The sequence below is a fragment of the Arabidopsis lyrata genome, assembly GCF_000004255.2.
Source record: "Arabidopsis lyrata subsp. lyrata unplaced genomic scaffold ARALYscaffold_4, whole genome shotgun sequence".
Lineage (NCBI taxonomy): Eukaryota > Viridiplantae > Streptophyta > Magnoliopsida > Brassicales > Brassicaceae > Arabidopsis > Arabidopsis lyrata.
The window spans coordinates 1,352,484-1,373,503 of NW_003302552.1; the positions used below are offsets into that span (position 1 = coordinate 1,352,484).

The 21,020-nt window shown below is 32.1% G+C and overlaps 4 protein-coding genes across 8 annotated transcripts; 3 read left to right on the forward strand and 1 right to left on the reverse strand.

Moving 5' to 3' along the window:
• The first annotated feature begins 38 nt into the window (after positions 1-38).
• On the forward strand, positions 39-5,201 carry LOC9316538 (serine carboxypeptidase-like 12). 5 transcript variants are annotated; one of them, XM_021028381.1, is made up of 14 exons: positions 40-253; positions 328-473; positions 584-660; positions 733-855; positions 1,382-1,484; positions 1,569-1,606; positions 1,786-1,884; positions 2,026-2,112; positions 2,199-2,267; positions 2,862-2,933; positions 3,035-3,159; positions 4,623-4,736; positions 4,847-4,904; positions 4,974-5,201. In XM_021028381.1, the coding sequence occupies exons 1-14, from the start codon at positions 129-131 to the stop codon at positions 5,115-5,117; spliced, it is 1,380 nt and encodes a 459-aa protein (XP_020884040.1). In that variant the 5' UTR covers positions 40-128; the 3' UTR covers positions 5,118-5,201. The 5 variants fall into 5 exon arrangements, with proteins under 5 accessions (XP_020884038.1, XP_020884040.1, XP_020884036.1 ...); XM_021028377.1 differs by having other exon boundaries at positions 41-253; positions 1,569-1,609; positions 4,847-4,892; positions 4,988-5,201; XM_021028378.1 differs by having other exon boundaries at positions 41-253; positions 4,847-4,892; positions 4,988-5,201.
• Positions 5,202-7,115: 1,914 nt separating this feature from the next.
• Positions 7,116-7,666, forward strand: LOC9314712 (putative defensin-like protein 191). Its single transcript, XM_002878599.2, has 2 exons — positions 7,116-7,238; positions 7,347-7,666. The coding sequence occupies exons 1-2, from the start codon at positions 7,184-7,186 to the stop codon at positions 7,520-7,522; spliced, it is 231 nt and encodes a 76-aa protein (XP_002878645.1). The 5' UTR covers positions 7,116-7,183; the 3' UTR covers positions 7,523-7,666.
• An 898-nt stretch (positions 7,667-8,564) lies between these two features.
• LOC9314713 lies at positions 8,565-9,824 on the reverse strand. The gene is made up of 3 exons (XM_002880425.2): positions 9,453-9,824; positions 9,214-9,324; positions 8,565-8,913 (listed from the first exon to the last, which is right to left on the reverse strand). The coding sequence occupies exons 1-3, from the start codon at positions 9,552-9,554 to the stop codon at positions 8,803-8,805; spliced, it is 324 nt and encodes a 107-aa protein (XP_002880471.2). The 5' UTR covers positions 9,555-9,824; the 3' UTR covers positions 8,565-8,802.
• A 6,068-nt stretch (positions 9,825-15,892) lies between these two features.
• On the forward strand, positions 15,893-20,266 carry LOC9316539 (putative calcium-transporting ATPase 7, plasma membrane-type). The gene is made up of 7 exons (XM_002878600.2): positions 15,893-16,292; positions 16,770-16,824; positions 16,926-18,874; positions 18,973-19,131; positions 19,204-19,375; positions 19,485-19,783; positions 19,871-20,266. The coding sequence occupies exons 1-7, from the start codon at positions 16,119-16,121 to the stop codon at positions 20,108-20,110; spliced, it is 3,048 nt and encodes a 1,015-aa protein (XP_002878646.1). The 5' UTR covers positions 15,893-16,118; the 3' UTR covers positions 20,111-20,266.
• Positions 20,267-21,020: the final 754 nt, after the last annotated feature.

A 21,020-nucleotide genomic window follows, 5' to 3' on the forward strand; every position in this document is an offset into this window, starting at 1 on the left:
TAATATATGTATATTTTATATAAAGTCATTGAGTAGTGACCTCGCATTTCACAAAACCTCTATGATTGGTAATTATTATAATGATCCTTGTTTTCTAAGAGGACTCAATCTTTAGAAACTAAGAGAGAATGAAATTAAAACTAAAATTGCTGCTTCTGCTTCTGTTTATCTTGAACCATCATGTTGATTCTGGCTCTATCGTCAAGTTCCTTCCCGGCTTTGAAGGCCCTCTTCCTTTTGAACTCGAAACCGGGTTTGTTAATTCTCTCTTTTGCAACAATGTGTTTTGATTTTGGAGTTAGTAATTACTCATTCTTTTGAATAAAGGTACATTGGTATTGGTGAGAAAGAGGAAGTGCAATCGTTCTACTACTTTATCAAGTCTGAGAACAATCCAAAAGAAGACCCTCTTCTTCTCTGGTTAAGTGGAGGACCTGGATGTTCTTCTATCACTGGCCTTCTTTTCGAGAATGGTAAATCTACTTTTTTTTTTTTTTTTTTGCTCTAAGAATTATTTTCAAAGGATTGCTTAAAGTGGGTTAAAAATATTTTAGGACATGTGGTCGTTTTCTTTATTTCTTAGGACCTTTGGCTTTGAAGTCCGAGGTTTACAATGGAAGTGTCCCTTCTTTGGTCTCTACTACATATTCGTGGACAAAGGTAGAAGAAAGTATGTTCATATGTTAATATAAAAACACAATGATCTATCAAATTTTTTGATTATTTATTCAGACGGCGAACATAATATTCTTGGATCAGCCTATTGGAGCTGGCTTCTCCTATTCAAGAACCCCACTTATTGATACGCCTACTGACACAGGCGAAGTTAAGAATATCCATGAGTTTCTCCAAAAGGTAAACGACATAACTTAATTTGTCATCTCAAAGCATTTTGTATGTTGTAATTTTTGTAATTTTTGTATACTTAAAATAAAAAAAATAAAAAAAAATTGTGTATACTAAATATGGTTTAAGATTTTTAACAAAACTTAATAAAAAAAAGTAAAATTATCCGTTTTACTACCTTTTATTAATATATTTATCAAAAAAAAATCGTTAGTCAATACATTAAAGTAATATTATACAAACCTAATTTTTAATTAAAAATCTATATTAAAAATCTAAAACATTGCTTTTTGTGAAACAAACTTTAAGTGATAAAACGACACTTAAACTAAAACAGAGAAAATAACTGAAGCAAGTTTAACCATAGCAATTAGTAGATATGCCAACATTTAGTTTAACCATCGATGAAACTAAAACTACCAACATTTTGTTTAATCTACTTTTCAAAATTAGTCAAGCTTGGCATAACTTGAGTTCTTATATATTTACTTCCCAAATTATTTAAACACCAACCTTAAGGGGTTTTTTTTTTCAGTGGCTAAGCAAGCATCCACAGTTTTCTTCCAACCCTTTTTATGCTTGCGGAGATTCTTATTCCGGTATGATTGTTCCAGCCCTCGTTCAAGAAATCTCTAAAGGTATCCTCATATACTTTTTCTTTGAATATCGTTTAGCTGATACTCTCACTTTAAAATAACATAGACACTATATATATGATGCAGGAAATTATATATGTTGCACACCTCCTATAAATCTACAGGTAGTTGGTATTTAAATGCTCGTGGTAGTTTCCAAAGAATATTGATCTTTAAAAAGTATGGATCAAATATTATTAGGATGCTTTTTGTACACTAAAAATTGATAGTTATGTGGCGACAAAAGTACATAATATTATTTTTGCTCAGTTGATAATTATATATATATTTATAAAAAAAACAGGGCTATATACTCGGGAACCCGATAACATCTATTGAAGACCAAAACTATCAAGTTCCATTTTCTCATGGAATGGCACTAATTTCCGATGAACTATACGAGGTATGAAATATATGGCATGCTTAATTAGTAAAAAAAAATGATTATTTTATATTCTGTCATCTCTTGTTATCCATGACATATTTCAAAACTCTAAATGATATAACAATTAATGTATAATACATTTTTTTATTCTTGTGTTAGTCAATTAGGAGAGCCTGCAATGGAAATTATTTTAATGTGGATTCACGTAACACAAAATGTTTGAAACTTGTTGAAGAATACCATAAGGTACACACTTTGAAATATGGTCGATGTTCAGTAATTTATGAGATAGTGATCATCTAATTCAGATTTGTTTTTTCTTAAACTTACAGTGTACCGACAAACTAAATGAATTCAATATATTATCACCAGATTGCGACACGACATCTCCTAACTGCTTTGTAAGTAATATATCTTTCTCCATCTAGTGACCCTTGTAAAAGGGTTGGAAATGATCTGATGTGATAAAAAATATTGGTTAACCGAAAAATTAGAGAGAAAATCACATACTAAAAAAAAAATTATCCATTTGAAACGGAGTAACGGAAATGAAGATGTTGAACACCACTCCCCATAAGATACATATATCTTTATAAATTAATATATACGAAGTACGGCTCCTTCTAGCCTCGGAATTAGTCGGATCTCATGATCCGTTGACCCGAGAACTAGCTAGAGAAAAAAGTCCCGCAACATGATTCAAAGCTCATTGGAAAATGAACATTAGTAGCAATTCTTCCAAATTATATTTGTCAACAACAAAATATAGAAAAGTTTACACGACTAGTATAGTATGATGAAATTTTTGATCAAGCCAAGCAAAATTTGTTACCAAAAGTCTTTTTTTTTTTAAGTAAGAATTTAATAAAAAATGGATAAATCCATATGAAAGTGACGTATGAACATATGCTTATTTGTCTAAGACAACAAAAAAAATTGTCATTTTTATATTACTTCCAATTCCAAGAAACATATTTTTAAGGTTGCTTTTGCAGTTATATCCATATTATCTCCTTAGCTACTGGATCAACGACGAGACCGTTCGCAATGCTCTTCATGTTAATAAGGTATACGATTAAAATTTTTAAATCAAAATTATTGATAATGTATGATGATAATAAAGAAAAGAAACCTTAAAATCTAAAATATGGACGATTTATGATTACAGTGGAGTATTGGAGAATGGGAGCGATGTACTCATCTAAGACTTATCCCATACAACAAAGACATCAATAACAGCATACCATACCATATGAATAACAGTATTAGTGGCTACCGATCTCTCATCTACAGGTAAGAGTTTGATACCTAAATCTATTTTTTTAAGAACTACCTGATCAAAATATTCATAATCAAAGACATCGAGCCAAACCAAATTGAATCAAACCGAAATTGTTATTATTTCACTTTTGAAACCGAAAATATGAAACCAAAACTGGTTTAGTGAACTGAATAAACAAGAATTTATTAAAATTCAAAAAAAAAAAACAAGAATTTATTAAAATTCAAAAAAAAGAAAAGAATTTATTAAAATTGTAGGCACATCCATATTACGTATATACCAAATTAACTAAATTTTTTTGTTAAGTATCCAATAACCAAAGACATCGACTTTACCTAGGTGAATAGAAAACAAACCAGAGAGAAGTGAGTTTGTTTACCCTGTTCACTCCCAAAGAATAGCTACGTTTGGGCCGAGAATGTGACTCGAAATCTACTGGTTTCAAAACCGATATTACAATAGAAACTATAAGTTACCACTTTAATGACATTCATTAGCACTTAAAGCTTACTCTATCAGTTCCTATGTCTAGAGAAAACCAGAATCAATTTATGCTATTACAAGTTTTCTCTTTTCTCAGTGTAAACCTCAATTTTCTCACACTCACTCTGTAACCTTAAAGCACCTATTTATAACTAGACAAGTAGGACTTTCTTGTGCAAACGTAAGTCGCTTGTCCAAGACATGTTTTAACCCTTAATAAAGACCGCAAGTGCAAAGTACAAACGAAATAATATTTAGGGATCAAATCTACTGAGACGAAAGAAACACACAATACACTATATAGATTTAGATTTAGCTAGAACAAAATAAGAGTTATAGGAACTTGTGTAAGATTTTCAGAAATAAAATAATTAAAATAAAATAAATACTAAATAAATTATATACAAGAATATTGAATCTAGAGAAATCATCAGGGAGCTCAAATAAAAATAAGTAATTAATCATGAAAGCATTAAGATTCATTATTGAATTTGAATTACTTAGGTTTAGTTATCATGCTCTCGCAAGTTATTATTAACTACGAAAGATGTTTTCTAAAGAACTCAACTATTGTTTATTTTAAGATATTCTACCAAGCTTTAAGAAGTTAATTTAATAAACTCACAAAACACGATAATATCAACTTTTGGTAGGTTAAAGAAGGTTTACCTATCGAATGATAGATCCAACAATTCGTCACCACTTATGGTGGCTTGATGAATTCAATTATAGACATTAGTTAAATTGGCCTAATTCAACGAAAGAATTAAGAACAACCAATGATAGAGAACTAGAAGAACAATCCATAAATAAAATAACTAGATTACATCATCATGAAATGAAGCAAACCAAAGTACAAGTAAATTTTATTTGCTTGAGTTTCTCTCGAATATCGAAAAATCAAATTGAAACCAATACCTTAATCCATAGTGAGCATTCCTACCTACAAATTTTAAGAGATTATAATTTTTGCGCGGTTTATGGTGAACAGTGGTGATCATGATTTGACGGTTCCTTACCTCGCAACTCAAGCCTGGATAAAATCTCTAAATTACTCCATCATTCATGAATGGAGACCTTGGATGATTAAAGATCAAATCGCTGGGTATATTTATATTGTGTTTTAGGTTTCTCTTGTTCATTCATTTTTTCATCGTATCACAAGCTTATAAAACTCCCATAAAAGTCATTCATGCCTTTTCTTTTTCTTGACAGATACACAAGAACTTATTCCAATAAGATGACATTTGCTACTGTCAAAGCAAGTCTTCTTGTTTCAATTTAACATTTCTATTAGTAATTTCATTAAATCAAAAATATTAAATTTTTTAATTGTTTTGAGTGGTTTCATTATAGGGAAGTGGGCACACAGCAGAGTATAAACCAAACGAGACTTTTATTATGTTTCAAAGGTGGATTAATGGCCAACCTTTGTGATCGAGGGTCATGGCCTTTAAGTATACAATATAAAAAATATGTAACATGAAATGTTTGTATACAATTATCTACTATGTTCGACATGCTTGGGATGGAGATAGTAACCAATAAATGAGGTACTACTTAAGGCTTATCTTGGGTCTAGGGAGACTACATGCCAAAGACCTAGAACTTCCTGGTTAACTGATCTTTGCGTTTTAATCAATTAATATCCTAAGCGCACTAATGATCCTATTGATCTAGCACTTAGCCTCGAACCACAAGGAGCAATCAACTAACTCATCAAGAATACACAAATTCACAACTCACTAGTGCTATTTTTAGAAATTTATGTAATGTGTGTTATAATTATCTACAAAATATGTTTTAGTTTATTTTAGGATATTTCTCTAGTTTTTATGTTTGTTTATGGGAGCAATATCTTTGATGATTGAGGCCAAACTATCTCCCGGACCTTCCATTTACAATATACACGGACATGGTGATAGTAGTTGTCTGCATGAAACAGGTGTTAGAGTCGACACTGGTACCTTCTTTGCAACAAATGTGAGTTTTTCACTTTCTTGATATATTAGTTTGAATGTCTGATTAATTGTCGTGGCAGAGAAGAGGTATTGTTGATGGTGTGGATTTTGGAGCAACTGGTTTAGTGAAGAAGATAGATGTAGATCAGATCCGTGAGTGGCTTGATAGTTTTACCGTTTGGATATTAATATCGATCCAAACCCGATCCACCATATAACCCGTCCCGTGAAATTAAACAATATTTTTTATTTTTCTTTTAATCATATTTTTATTTAAAAGACATATAATTCGAGTCCATTTAAAAGTTTGCTATAAATGGTTCTCATAATATATATATATATATATATATATATATATATATATAATATTGTTATAGAGTTCAAATGTTATTAATATTATAAACTTCTTATAGAATTTAAATATTATAAATACTTTAAATGTTTTATAAAGTTTAAATATTTATAATAATTAAACTTCTCATAAATCTCATAAAGTTTAATTATTTATAATATTTGAAACTTCATAAAAGTTTTAATATTATAAATATTTAAATTTTTTAATAAGTTTAACTTTTTAAAAGTTTAAAATAATTCTAATATTTAACTTTTAATAAAGTTAAAATATTTGTAATACTTTAAAAAGTTTTAACAGTTTCAATTCTTTAAAACAAAGAACGGGAGTAAAGCGGATAACACTTTTAATTTTGGACGCCTGATAAATCAACCTTCCTGCATATTCGTATTGTAAAGCATTTTGGTCTTTTTTATAGTATTACTCTGAACCATTGCTCTATCTTTTAAGCAATGTGGGACATTGTACGTAAATATTTTTTTCTTTCATTGATTGAGTAATATATGTCCGTTTTTAAAAATTTGAGTCACATCATATACAGAAAAAATCTAATATTTTGTTAATTATATGTATTTTATATAAATTCAAAATATATTAAATATAAGATCAAATCAAAGTGAAAGAAGAATCATATATTTATGTTTAAATTAGGTAGAGAGATTTTAGGAAATTATAATGTAGTGAAAAAAAGATAAGATTTAAGTGAGAATTAAGGATATAAATCGTTTTTATTTTTGTTGAAATGTTAAATTGATTATCAACAAAAAAAATATTTACAAGAGTTTTGCAAAGTAGTACTAATAGAGCAATTTAAAACAACTCAGAATTTTAAATTGATATAATTAGTTTTACTAATTTCTTCAATTTTGTTTTGCAAATCTTAAGAATTTAAGACAATGACATTCCATTGTAAATAAGTGCCAACTCTAGGATTTATTTCCAAAAATCTTCCAAAAATATAAATATATATATATATAGATATTTAATATAATAAATTTAGAAAAATTAAAACTAATTAAAGATAGGAAAGAATGGGGAAAAAAATATGTGGTCCATCAAATTTATACTTTTTCTTCATCTCTAACTAACTTATAGGCATTTTTTATGGACTACATTTTCTTTTCATTGTTTATTTTATTTTTAGGAAACAAAATCTATATATAAAACAGTTAGATGATTCTTTAAAAATGTAAAGCATTCCATCAAAAAGAAGGAAAAAAGAACAAGTTAAAAGTGCAAATGGCTAAAGGTGTAAATGTCATCACTTATATGGTGATTTTCTTGATTTTGACAGGTACACATTATGATATGAATCTCGTTAAATTGTGATATATTATTTGTGTGTTTGATTTTCTGAATAGTGTGTATTCAAAGAGATTTAAACTTTTCTTACACAATGTAGTAGGAATATCAAGAGTAACAGCAAAGAAGCCACCATGTAAAGAAGGTCGAATCGCGTATCATCCTTGTAGTCAGAGTCTATGCGCACAAGACTGCGCGCTTGCTGGTGTTTATCGCACAGGCAAATGTGAACCTGATAGGAACAAAGTAGTTTGCAAATGTTACGGATGCAAATAGGTGTAGACTCGGTAGATCCTATGTGCAATAATATTATCTTCTTCTTTTTTGGGGCGGTATCAATAATAACAAAAAGAACTTTGTAGTGAGGTGCTTTTCGAATCCAATTATAAATTCCAAAATCCATCAATTTGTTGTTGACTAGATCCACCAATCTTTTGATCAAAAAAAAAAAAGAAAAAAAAAAAAAAGAACCACCAATCTTTTGTAATCACCTTTAAAACACTCAGCATTGCCATTAACAAAGCTTGAAATTTTTCTAGCTGAAAAACGCAACTCCCATCGTAATTATGCTTAATCTATATAGCTTTTGGGTTTTCCTATCTTGTTTTATTGCAATGTTATAGTTTTTATTTCCAATTTCACCCTATTAGAGAGTGTGTGTATATTGATCCGGTTTAATCTCGATTAAGTTACATAGATTAGATTTTCGGTTTACTTGGTTATATATATGTTAATATATTGTAAATTTGTTACTTTGGTTATATATATGTTGACTAGATCCACCAATCTTTTGATCAAAAAAAAAAAAAAAAAAAAGATCCACCAATCTTTTGTAATCACCTTTAAAACACTCAGCATTGCCATTAACAAAGCTTGAAATTTTTCTAGCTGAGAAACGCAACTCCCATCGTAATTATGCTTAATCTATATAGCTTTTGGGTTTTCCTATCTTGTTTTATTGCAATGTTATAGTTTTTTTTTTCCAATTTCACCCTATTAGAGAGTGTGTGTATATTGATCCGGTTTAATCTCGATTAAGTTACATAGATTAGATTTTCGGTTTACTTGGTTATATATATATATATATATATATTAATATATTGTAAATTTGTTACAATTAAGAAATAAGAAAGCATTTCACAACTCTCTTTGCTCATGAATTCTATCACACCCTTAAATTCTATTCCTTTTGGGATACCAATTTGTTCTTGCTATCCATCAGATTCATTTCAGTTATTGAGGTAAATTACCATTAAAATACCATATAATCTCATGAACTAGAGTTATTTTTTGAAATTTAAAGTGAGATGATTTTTTTCAGATAAGTTTTTTTGATATTCACTTCCCAAACATCTAGTCTTTTTTTTTTTTATCAGCAAAATAATTATCAGTAGCACAAAAGGATAAGCTACATGTTCTGGTCAAAAACACCATCTAGTCATGTAATCATATTTATTTCATTGATTTAATGTCTTTTTTTGGGAAATAAGACATTTAAGAAGGATATCACAACATTATATATGGAATGATGATTGAATATAATTTGGGATTTAACTTTAAAGTGCATGCCGTTTTGGAGGAGATCTTTGGGTGTAGATGTAATCGAGGTGTGCATCCGACGACGTTTTCATTAAACATTCCTCTGTTTCACACTTTGTCTCCATCTCCTACAAACAAAACAAAACAAATTTGTTAAATTCTACTTTATTTTCTTCTACTACTATAAAACTTAGATTTGTTAAACTAGTAAGAGTTTTATGCAATATTTTCAAAATTGTTTAGACGTAAACGCAAAACTAAAAGAATAAGTAGATCATAATTAACGTGTAACTTAATGATTCGTGTTAGTGTTGTTAGTGTGTCACCATTCGAACTTATACTGACATAATGTATGTTGTTGACAACAATAATTACTTAAAAGTGCGTATTGATTAAAATAAAAAAATTAAATATAATTAGGGAATAACTTTAGATGCATGTGGTATCGGAGGAGGATTTTGGGTATAGATGTAATCGAGGTGAGCATCTGATGTCGTTTTCATCAAACACTCCTCCGTTTCACAGTTCTTCTCCATTTCCTTCATACAATTAATTAAACGAAATTTTATTAACCAAACATATAGTTTTATAGAATATAATGCATTTAAATGGTCTCTTGAAGTAAACATTCAACAATTTGGTTTTGCTAAGAGAATGATTATTTTACCGTTGATTTGCTCTGTAGAGTCAAGTCGGGACGAGCCACTGAAGCAATAACCATGAAGCTAAGTAAAAGTGCTGCAAAGATAACTATGTTAATCTTTGACATATTCTCTTCTTCTTCAATAATCCTTTTTTCTCTCTTTTTTATTTGGTTTGGTTTGTAATATATAGAGTGTTGCAGAAGAAGTCAAATTGAAATTTATAAGGCAAAATTAGGTAAGATATTTGGAAAAAGATATTTTTCCTTTTATAGCTGCAAAAACTTTCAACTCTTTGATATTGCTGGATGCATATTTATATTTATTGGTAACTGAAATGTTTTTAATTTTGATCTATAAACTGGAAGAAACTATTGATATTTTAATGCATTTATGGTAAAACATCTAAATTTGTATTTTCTAATTGCATGGCTAAATTAAATTTTAGTTTTTATTTTTTAGTTTATAATGGAAAAAAGATACTCAGCTACACGAAGTATAACCGAATACATGGCTACACATGCCAAGTTTAAAAATGTACAACCAACTACACGAACTAAATATATTGCATGCCCACATATACCAACTATATGACGACATGTGGTCAACATCACAAACATCTTATTCTGGTATACTAATCATCGAAATCCGGCGTTGACCATCGTTGACCGGTATTGACCAACAAAAATATTCAATTTTTTTTATATTTTAATATTAAAAACAAAAACAAAAAATTATTCTATTAAATCTTTTATTGTATTGTATAATTAAAGAGGAAAACACATTCTATATAGTATATTCAACTTAAATAAATTTTGTATATATATTTAATAAATTGATTATTATAATTAGTTAGTTTTTTCAATTTCAAAACTAAAATAAAAGTGAAATAAAAATAATTAAGCGAATTCCTTATTTTTACATTGTCAATAAAAACATTAACTTATTATTTTATAAATGTTTTTGCTAAAATCAATATCGTTAGATTTTTTATTTGCTATATATTAAAAAAAAAAACAAATTACAACTTTTTTGTTATTTATCCGTTATTACGAAATTTTTTTTTAATAATTTTAATTATATAAATTAATAATATATTAAAGTTAGACTAAAGAGTATGTAAAATTTTCTATGTTTTTAACTATGTATTATGATTTTGATTTTAGCAAAAAAAACTTAATATTTTTTAAACATGCAAACTTTAGATTAAAGAGTCATATACTCAATTTTTATAAAAAAAAATAATAAAATTTATTTCATTTCACTTTTAGTTTAGTTTTGAAGTTAAAAAAATTAACTAATTATTAAAATCACTACCGGTCAATACTAAAAAAATTAACTAATTACTAAAAATTTTTTTGAATATTTTTGTTGGTCAATGCCGGTCAATACCGGTCAACAATGGTCAACGCCGGATTTCGTTGATTAGTGTACCGGAATAAATGTTCGTGATGTTAAGCACATGTCGTCATATAGTTGGTATATGTGGGCATGCAATACATTTAGTTAGTGAAGTTGGTTGTACATTTTTAAACTTGGCATGTGTAGCCATGTATTCCGTCATACTTCGTGTAGCTGAGTATCTTTTTTCCTTTTTATTACTCATAAGTCAATTTTTCCACGTCTCTCTTGTTGGTAACTCTTACCTTTAAATAAATTATGTTGATGGAGGATTCTGGGCCCGGGCCCAAAATCCCACTCCAGGCCTTCAGATCGACAAAGCGGGCCCATGAACCGACTTTAAAAGCCCGGCCCAATGAAAAGTTCGATCCAGTAGAGGCCCAAGCCTAGTAAAAATCAGGGCACCGACCATAGAGGCAAAATAGATATTTTGCATGGTACAGGGTACCCTACCCCTGTACCCTATAAATAGGAAAGTAGAATGATTGGAAAAGGGGATAACAGTTTTGACAGAAAGTTTCGTACAACCGTCAGAGAACTTTGCGGCTCGGTCTTTTGACTTAGCATTTCAGCTCGTCTACTTTTGGAGTCGTCGGCTCGTCATTATTAGGAGATTCTTCTTTCTTCCCTTGAGATCCCGAACTCGTATTTGTACTTGTGTGATTTGAGAATCAACAAATTAGGAGATAATTCGGGCTAAGACCGGGTAATTTTGTTAATTGATATATTTTGAAGTTAGTTAACATAGTTTTTGTTTGAAAACATTTCTTATTTTATGATAAAAACATGTGATGTTGTATTTAACATTTTTACCAAAACCTTATATATATGGTATCTGTTAACTTTTTAAGTGTGTATATATTGTAACTTTCTCCGTCTACATTCATTTTATTCGTGGTGAAGTTATATGTCCGTTTAATATATATATTTTTTGTTGTTAAAGGGTATGCCCGTTTAATTATGATTGGTAACTATAGCATAAGATTTAAAGTCGAAGCTGCAACCATGAACCATATATTAAAAGGTAGAAGACAGGGGAAGAGAAGAAGTTAGACATGTACCTTAAGTGAAGAAGTTAGATAGCTGGATCTTCGAGTTTTCTTCACCTGATTTGGTATCTAGGGCAATATTGTTCTCAATGAGATGGAAGATTGTAACAGTTTAATTTGGTGAGAAGCCTGGAATTTGGATGGTGTCAGCTTGTAGATAATTCACCTCTCGATAATCACATAATCTACATTTAGAATATATAGCCAAAAGACGATGGTATTAAGAAAACATCTTGACCTTAACGTATGTAGATATATCTCTAAGAAATTATGTAAATCATGAGAAGTAACACTGACTTTGTCCAAGTCGCTGGAGGAACTGAAGACCAATAATCCTTTTTCTTGGAATCTTCTTTTTTCTGGTAATAAGGGAACCTTTTATGATTGGGTAAAGAAGAATTACATGCATCATAAACTCATTCAAACACGCTGTTAAATGGAACACCCTCTCGATTTCTGCAAATAGTGTTTTCTCATATTCATCGTCATCTTCTTAGTCAACGTATACATAGCTTTATGAAACTAATCGTGTGAAGGAACCCATGGCACTCACAATTCACGTTAGCATATTTGACACCAACATCAATTCTTCTTTGCTTCTATCATAGTAGGACGTGACCTCATTTTCTATATTTTCTAGTTCCCTCATTTTCTCTTTTCTTTTTGCCACTTTTCTGGTCTTTTACTTGTTCCTCTAGAGTTTCCTTCCTATAATCGTCTATTCAGCCATAAATTTCACATAATGGTGAGTCTCTGCAACATAAATCCTCTTCTTTGGAATCCTAAGTTTCCAAGATTAGATGATGAGTTTATATAGATGTATGTAAAATAGGAAATTTCTCACTCTTTTGCGTTGAAATGATTATATGCAAGACCTACAACTGATCTCCGTTTCGCATGAATATATGAACTAACAATTCTTTCAAACAAAAATCCTATCACCGATTACCTAGCAACAAAAACCCAAATAAGTTAAATCATATTAGGTATGATTGGTCGATAGAAACTCACCATATATCAATGGATTCTAAGGTAATGTAAGCCACCACTGAAGACGTTGAAATTGTTCAACAGAGAAGAATCAGTTTTCATAATCATGTAAAGAAGACATACCGAGAATGATTCGTGGTTAATTTGAACCAGTTACATGAATTTCCGACTTGATAATGAAGCATCTCGTTGATGTGATTTATGATTTGGTCGTCGTAGAGTGAGAATGCATAGTGACGGTCGTAGGCCCTAGCTAGGTTAGTCCTTCCCAGCGATGTAAAAATTGCTTCTTCGTAACATCTGTCTCTTCTCTCTCTCTGATTCACATCGGTAGAATCAAGATATCAACCGGACAACAGCGATGTCAGGTTGGAGGGATGCCATCGGTTTCGATAGAAAGTAAATAAAATTGGAATTGAAAACCGTAGAGAACCAAAGGAAATCAATTTTTTTAACAATTGTTCAAAATTTAGCGATGAAAAACTTGAACTGTCACGCGAGAGATAGACAGAGGAGATGAATCATAAACCAAGAAGGGTGGCGTTTCAAATGACTCGAGAACACTTTGATTTCTTCGACGAAGCCTTTGACGTTTTGATAAGTGACAAAGTTTTTACACGTGGCATTTGAGAATTAGCCTTCACAACGCATGCATGCTTACATGGCATCATGAGAGAGTCTTTTAACAAAACTGATGTGGACATATTGAGAGGCCTCAATGAGGTTCTTTTATTAGTAAGAGATATTCTTAGTTGACTTTCATTAGCTATTTAATGTCAGAAATGCTTGTGACATAACTAAATTATTACATATGAAAATCTTCACCAAAAAAAAAAAAATATTACATATAAAAATTACTGATCCTTTGATATTTTGTGTATTTTCTTTGAAAATTAATTTGGTTTCTCTATCAAAACTTTGCCTTCCAACACAATATATAAAATAAAATTTTGCTTTCTAGAGAAAGCTTTGTTTTTTTTTTTTGTTTGTGTGTATGAACCTTGGAAAGACAACAAACTGCATGAACCTTTGGAAGGCTTGAACCTTTGGAAGGCTACAAATCAGATCATAGTTTGTTTTAGGTGACAATTGGTACCAAGAGATAGTGGTCTAAGCCAGATATCAATTCTCCTCAAGCACAGAATTATCTAATTATTTTCATTTGACCAGTCAAAATAATAATTTCATGTTTTAGATCTATTAGAAATTACGATGTATGAGCCATTCGATGACTATACTCACTTTCAAAAAATTAGTCGGGTGGTAAAAAGTGGATCATCGTTCGATTATAACCAAAAAAGGGGTAAAACTTTGTTCTCTTTGTATTAATTGCAAACGTTCTAGAAGTATTTTCCATTAAATAACAACAACTAATCTCTTATCAAAATGACACAAAGTAAGCCTTTTAAAGGCAATCTGAAAATATTAATGAGGGTAGAATTGTTTTTTTTTATATGAAGTTTGCCTTTTATGGACGTCCTTATATATTTTCCATATTATGAACTTTGTGAATGGAAAATATTTCTGTAACGCACCGACCACCATCTCTTTTAATGGGTCCCACGTTTTTTCCGGTCCGTGGGCCCACCATCTTCCGACGCTGGTTCGCTATGTCCGGAAAGCTTTAAAGACTTGTTATCGACTCTACAAATCACCACATGACTTTATCCTGTGTTTTTTCCTCCCTCACACAGTTCCGACAATCATTTCCCATAATGTCACATATCCTGAAATTGTTTCAGCTCAAGTATACTTAACTGTAGAGTTCTCTCAGGACAGTTGACCGAAAAGATAAATGCACTTTGGTGACATAAGTGGCCAATTCAATTCTTTTAAACCTCTCCGCATGCACCACCATATTCCTGAAAATGGGTGTTCCAATTCACCTCAATAACAGATCACAACATCCTCGTTGCGCACCAAGACCGTCACCCCCGACGGTGTGAGCCCTCTTGACTCCATACTCATCTGGGCTCGGCTCTGATACCACTTGTAACGCCCCGACCGCCATCTTTCTTAATGGGCCCAACGTCCTCTTTCGGCCCGTGGGCCCACCATCTTCTGACGGCCGGTCCGCTACGTCCGTGAGACTTTAAAGACTTGTTTACCGATCCTACAAATCATCACATAATTTTTCCCTGTGTATTGTCCTCACTCACACGGTTCCGACAATTACTTCTCGGAAGGTCATCCATCCTAAAATTGTTCCAGCTCAAGCACCCTTAACTATGAAGTTCTCCCAAGATAGTTGACTGAAAAGATAAGTGCACTTTGGTGACATAGCTAGCCAAATCAAATCTTTTAAACCTCTCCGCATGCATCACCATATTTCTGAAACCGGGATATTACAATTTTTTTCCTTCTATTACATCATCCCGTAACAAAAAAAAATATTGTAATTAATTATTATTATTAGTTTTTTTTAATTTGACATCTTTGGATCGACAAGGTCTGATCCATAACCAAACCTTACTACGCGGGGTAACGCGACTTAGTAGAGTCGAATTCCGGTGGGAAAAGCGGAGTCAAATGGAATTAACCACTTGACTAAAGACACGTCCCCATATTATTATTATTATCTGTTATACACGAAATCATAATAAACAACTCTACAACGCTCGAAATCATATAAAAAATTAAAGACCACATTTTGTGGTCTAAAATATTGATGCATATTTCATAGAAAGTTACAGGAAAACATCACACACTGACACAAGTATTTTCGACTTTAATTTTACGTATTCGTTTTTTACTCGCAAATTTTTATATTTTTGAATACGAACCCATAGGAGGATTTTCTTTCCAAGTTCCAACAGTATTGATTTTATTTATATTGTTTAAATTCAAATTAATGATTAAACTACGTATTTACCCGCCATTTCCCTTCACGAGCCCTATCATATTTTTAATTTGACCCTTAACGCATTCTTCATGCCCTGCATGAATGTTTCAAGCCTATAATTTTAACGTTCATAATTAATACACTACTGCATGTTTGTTATTATATATTAACGAATAATCGAATGTATGATTTTTGATTGAGATTGTTGTGATCACGAAATGAAGGACTCGGTCAATTCTAAAGCTTAAAATAAAAAGCTCAGATCTTAAAACTCGCTTTCTTCTTCTTCCTCCATTTAAGTTTGCGATTCTTTTGCTCTTCCTTCTGTCTCACATTTTTGCCCCAAAACAATAAAAAGAAATAATAATAGAAAGAGATTACAGAAAAAGAAAGAAAACTGGAAAGGAGAAATGGAGAGTTACCTCAACTCAAATTTCGACGTTAAGGCGAAGCATTCGTCAGAGGAAGTTCTTGAAAAATGGCGGAATCTTTGCAGTGTCGTCAAAAACCCGAAACGTCGGTTTCGCTTCACTGCCAATCTCTCCAAGCGTTACGAAGCTGCTGCCATGCGACGCACCAACCAAGTCCTCCTTCTTCTCCTTCTTTTAATTTAGTATTATTTTATAAAAATCGCAATTATCTGCCCTTGAAACCATTTTGGCTTCAATTGGATTTGAGGATTTCAAGAAATGGTATTGTAGCTTTTACACATTTTAACACTATTTGGAATTTTTTTTATATGATAAAGTTTAGGATTTCATGTCTCTTTGATTTTACAAAAAAACAGAGATTTTATATCGACCTGTTACAAGAACCATTTCAGGTTTTCAAGAAACGATATTTATAAAAACATTTTAAGCATTTAAAAAAGATTTTTAGTTTTCAAAAAAATATAAATATCTTTAAAAAAATATTATTAATATATTTTCAAAGAAAAACTGATATCAGAACTTACCTTGTATAGCAATCTAACTTAAGATTGATTTATAGCTTTCTCAGATTATGGAGATCATTTTATTTTCCCTCCCAATTTATTTGAATATTTCTCCATATATATGTAGGAAAAATTAAGGATTGCAGTTCTTGTGTCAAAAGCCGCATTCCAATTCATCTCTGGTGAGTTATAAATCTAAGACAAAGGAAACTTTAAAGCTTTATTTTTACATTTGTGACAAAAGTGTTCTGTTCTTGATTTTGAAAAATGTTTATTTTTTTAGGTGTTTCTCCAAGTGACTATAAGGTGCCTGAAGAAGTTAAAGCAGCAGGCTTTGACATTTGTGCAGATGAGTTAGGATCAATAGTGGAAGGTCATGATGTGAAGAAGCTCAAGTTCCATGGTGGTGTTGATGGTCTTTCAGGTAAGCTTAAGGCATGTCCCAATGCTGGTCTCTCAACAGGGGAACCTGACCAGTTAAACAAACGACAAGAGCTTTTCGGAATCAATAAGTTTGCGGAGAGTGAATTACGGAGTTTTTGGGTGTTTGTTTGGGAAGCACTTCAAGATATGACTCTTATGATTCTTGGTGTTTGCGCTTTCGTTTCTTTGATAGTTGGAATTGCAACTGAAGGATGGCCCCAAGGGTCACATGATGGTCTTGGCATTGTTGCTAGTATTCTTTTGGTTGTGTTTGTGACAGCGACGAGTGATTATAGACAATCTTTGCAGTTCCGGGATTTGGATAAAGAGAAGAAGAAGATCACGGTTCAAGTTACGCGAAACGGGTTTAGACAGAAGATGTCTATATATGATTTGCTCCCTGGTGATGTTGTTCATCTTGCTATTGGAGATCAAGTTCCCGCGGATGGTCTTTTCCTCTCGGGATTCTCTGTTGTTATCGATGAATCGAGTTTAACTGGTGAGAGTGAGCCTGTGATGGTGACTGCACAAAATCCTTTTCTTCTCTCTGGAACCAAAGTTCAAGATGGGTCTTGTAAGATGCTGGTTACAACAGTTGGGATGAGAACTCAATGGGGAAAGTTAATGGCAACACTTAGTGAAGGAGGCGATGACGAAACTCCGTTGCAAGTGAAACTTAATGGAGTTGCAACCATCATTGGAAAAATCGGTCTTTTCTTCGCTATTGTTACCTTTGCGGTTTTGGTGCAAGGAATGTTTATGAGGAAGCTTTCATTGGGAACTCATTGGTGGTGGTCTGGAGATGATGCATTGGAGCTTTTGGAGTATTTTGCTATTGCTGTCACAATTGTTGTCGTCGCGGTTCCTGAAGGTTTACCATTAGCTGTCACTCTTAGTCTCGCCTTTGCGATGAAGAAGATGATGAACGATAAAGCGCTTGTTCGTCATTTGGCAGCTTGTGAAACAATGGGATCTGCAACTACTATTTGTAGTGACAAGACTGGTACATTAACAACAAATCACATGACTGTTGTGAAATCTTGCATTTGTATGAATGTTCAAGATGTAGCTAGCAAAGGTTCAAGTTTACAGTCTGAAATACCTGAAGTTGCTTTGAAACTACTTCTCCAATCGATTTTTAATAATACCGGTGGCGAAGTTGTTGTGAACGAACGTGGCAAGACTGAGATATTGGGGACACCAACAGAGACTGCTATATTGGAGTTAGGACTATCTCTTGGAGGTAAGTTCCAAGAGGAGAGACAATCTTACAAAGTTATCAAAGTTGAGCCTTTTAACTCCACAAAGAAGAGAATGGGAGTAGTGATTGAGCTGCCTGAAGGAGGACGCATTCGTGCTCACACGAAAGGAGCTTCAGAGATAGTTTTAGCGGCTTGCGATAAAGTCATCAACTCAAGCGGTGAAGTTGTTCCGCTTGATGACGAATCTATCAAGTTCTTGAATGTCACAATCGATGAGTTTGCAAATGAAGCTCTTCGTACACTTTGCCTTGCTTATATGGATATCGAAAATGGGTTTTCTGCGGATGAAGGTATTCCGGCTAGAGGGTTTACTTGCATAGGGATTGTTGGTATCAAAGACCCTGTACGTCCTGGAGTTAGGAAGTCCGTGGAACTTTGTCGCCGAGCAGGTATTATGGTGAGAATGGTTACAGGAGATAACATTAACACCGCAAAGGCTATTGCTAGAGAATGTGGAATTCTCACTGATGATGGTATAGCAATTGAAGGTCCTGTGTTTAGAGAGAAGAATCAAGAAGAGATGCTGGAACTCATTCCCAAGATTCAGGTAACTGTTTCTTGATTTCGACATTTTTGCTTTCTTTTATTAGATGACTTTACCTTCTTGCTATGTCTTAAGCCAAAACTTTTTTTTTTTATTTACAGGTGATGGCTCGTTCTTCGCCTATGGACAAGCATACACTGGTGAAGCAGTTAAGGACCACTTTTGATGAAGTTGTTGCCGTGACTGGTGACGGGACAAACGATGCACCAGCACTCCACGAGGCTGACATAGGATTAGCAATGGGCATTGCCGGAACAGAAGTAAGTTGATGTTTAGAAAAAATTCTTATGTTATTATGCAAACGACTCAAACATTTTTTAAAACTCTTTTAGGTAGCGAAAGAGAGCGCGGATGTCATCATTCTCGACGATAATTTCAGCACAATCGTCACAGTAGCGAAATGGGGACGTTCTGTTTACATTAACATACAGAAATTTGTGCAGTTTCAGCTAACAGTCAATGTTGTTGCCCTCATTGTTAACTTCTCTTCAGCTTGCTTGACTGGTAAGTTAAAGAATATGGCTGATTCTGTTTTTATTCAACTTTTCATTTTTTTTACAATTCTATTTTATTAAGATTTCAATCTTTACTTTGTTTCTACATTAATTCACAGGAAGTGCTCCCCTAACTGCTGTGCAACTGCTTTGGGTCAACATGATAATGGACACACTTGGAGCTCTTGCTCTAGCTACAGAACCTCCGAACAACGAGCTGATGAAACGTATGCCTGTTGGAAGGAGAGGGAATTTCATTACCAATGCGATGTGGAGGAACATCTTAGGACAAGCTGTGTATCAATTCATTATCATTTGGATTCTTCAGGCCAAAGGGAAGTCCATGTTTGGTCTTGTTGGTTCGGACTCTACTCTTGTATTAAACACACTTATCTTCAACTGCTTTGTCTTCTGTCAGGTAAAACAATCATAATTTTTTAATCAAAACACTTGCAGCTTTTGTGGTATTATGACTTACTTGGGTGGTTTGTTCTTAATGTTTCAGGTTTTCAATGAAGTAAGCTCAAGGGAGATGGAAGAGATCGATGTTTTAAAAGGCATACTCGACAACTATGTCTTTGTGGTTGTTATTGGTGCAACAGTTTTCTTTCAGATTATAATCATTGAGTTCTTGGGCACATTTGCAAGCACCACACCTCTTACAATAGTTCAATGGTTCTTCAGCATATTTGTTGGCTTCTTGGGTATGCCGATCGCTGCTGGCTTGAAGAAAATACCCGTGTGATCGAAGACACAATGCCGATAACAACATTGCTCTTATAGAACAAAAGTTCACAAAGCTTTTGCTTTTTTGCATTTTTTTCCTTTTTTTCCATTGTTTACTAAGTTTGTGTTAAATAGGCTAAGGACAATTAATCTACTCATCCATTTTTTTTTTCTTTTTTGTTTCTTTGTTCTTGAAATGAATCCATCTTGACAAAAAAAACTAAAAACCAAAACTAGTCCGAGAATTGCAAATAAATAAGACAGAAGTGATCATTAAATAACTAGAGAAAAAAGTGGACACTATCAAAACGATTCCATTCAAATCTCTGTGGATCTTAGTTGTGTAACAGTTGAAACATAATTCTGAAAATGACCAGAGAGTTGAATGTTTCCTTGCATTTTACACACCTATTTTCCTCTTCTTTCAATACTGATTATTTTCTTGTTTAGCCAGCTTCTGCTTTGTCTAATGTTTGTTTATCTTCTCTCTTTTTTTTTTTAACATTTACACTTAAATATTTTTAAAATATACTCCCTCTGTTCCTAGATATTTGATGTTCTAGAGTTTTAGTTTGTTCCAGAAAGTTTGATTTTTTAGATTTTTGTTTTATTTTTAATTGATTAAAATTAATATATCGTAAACTTCAAGACGTAATGATTAACTGTTTTCTAATACTATTGGTTCAAAGTTATTAAAAAATGTTTAATATAAAAAAGTAATTGACAAATAATTAAACAATGATTGTTTCTTAATATATGTGAAAACTCTAGAACATCAATCTTCAAGGAACAGAGAGAGTAATAGACTATATGTTTGTACAGTATATGAAACATGACATAACTAAAATTATTTCTAGATTTTGTTGATTTTATTACAACATATATACAAAACTTTCGATTATTTTTTTTATTATTTTATAATATTATTC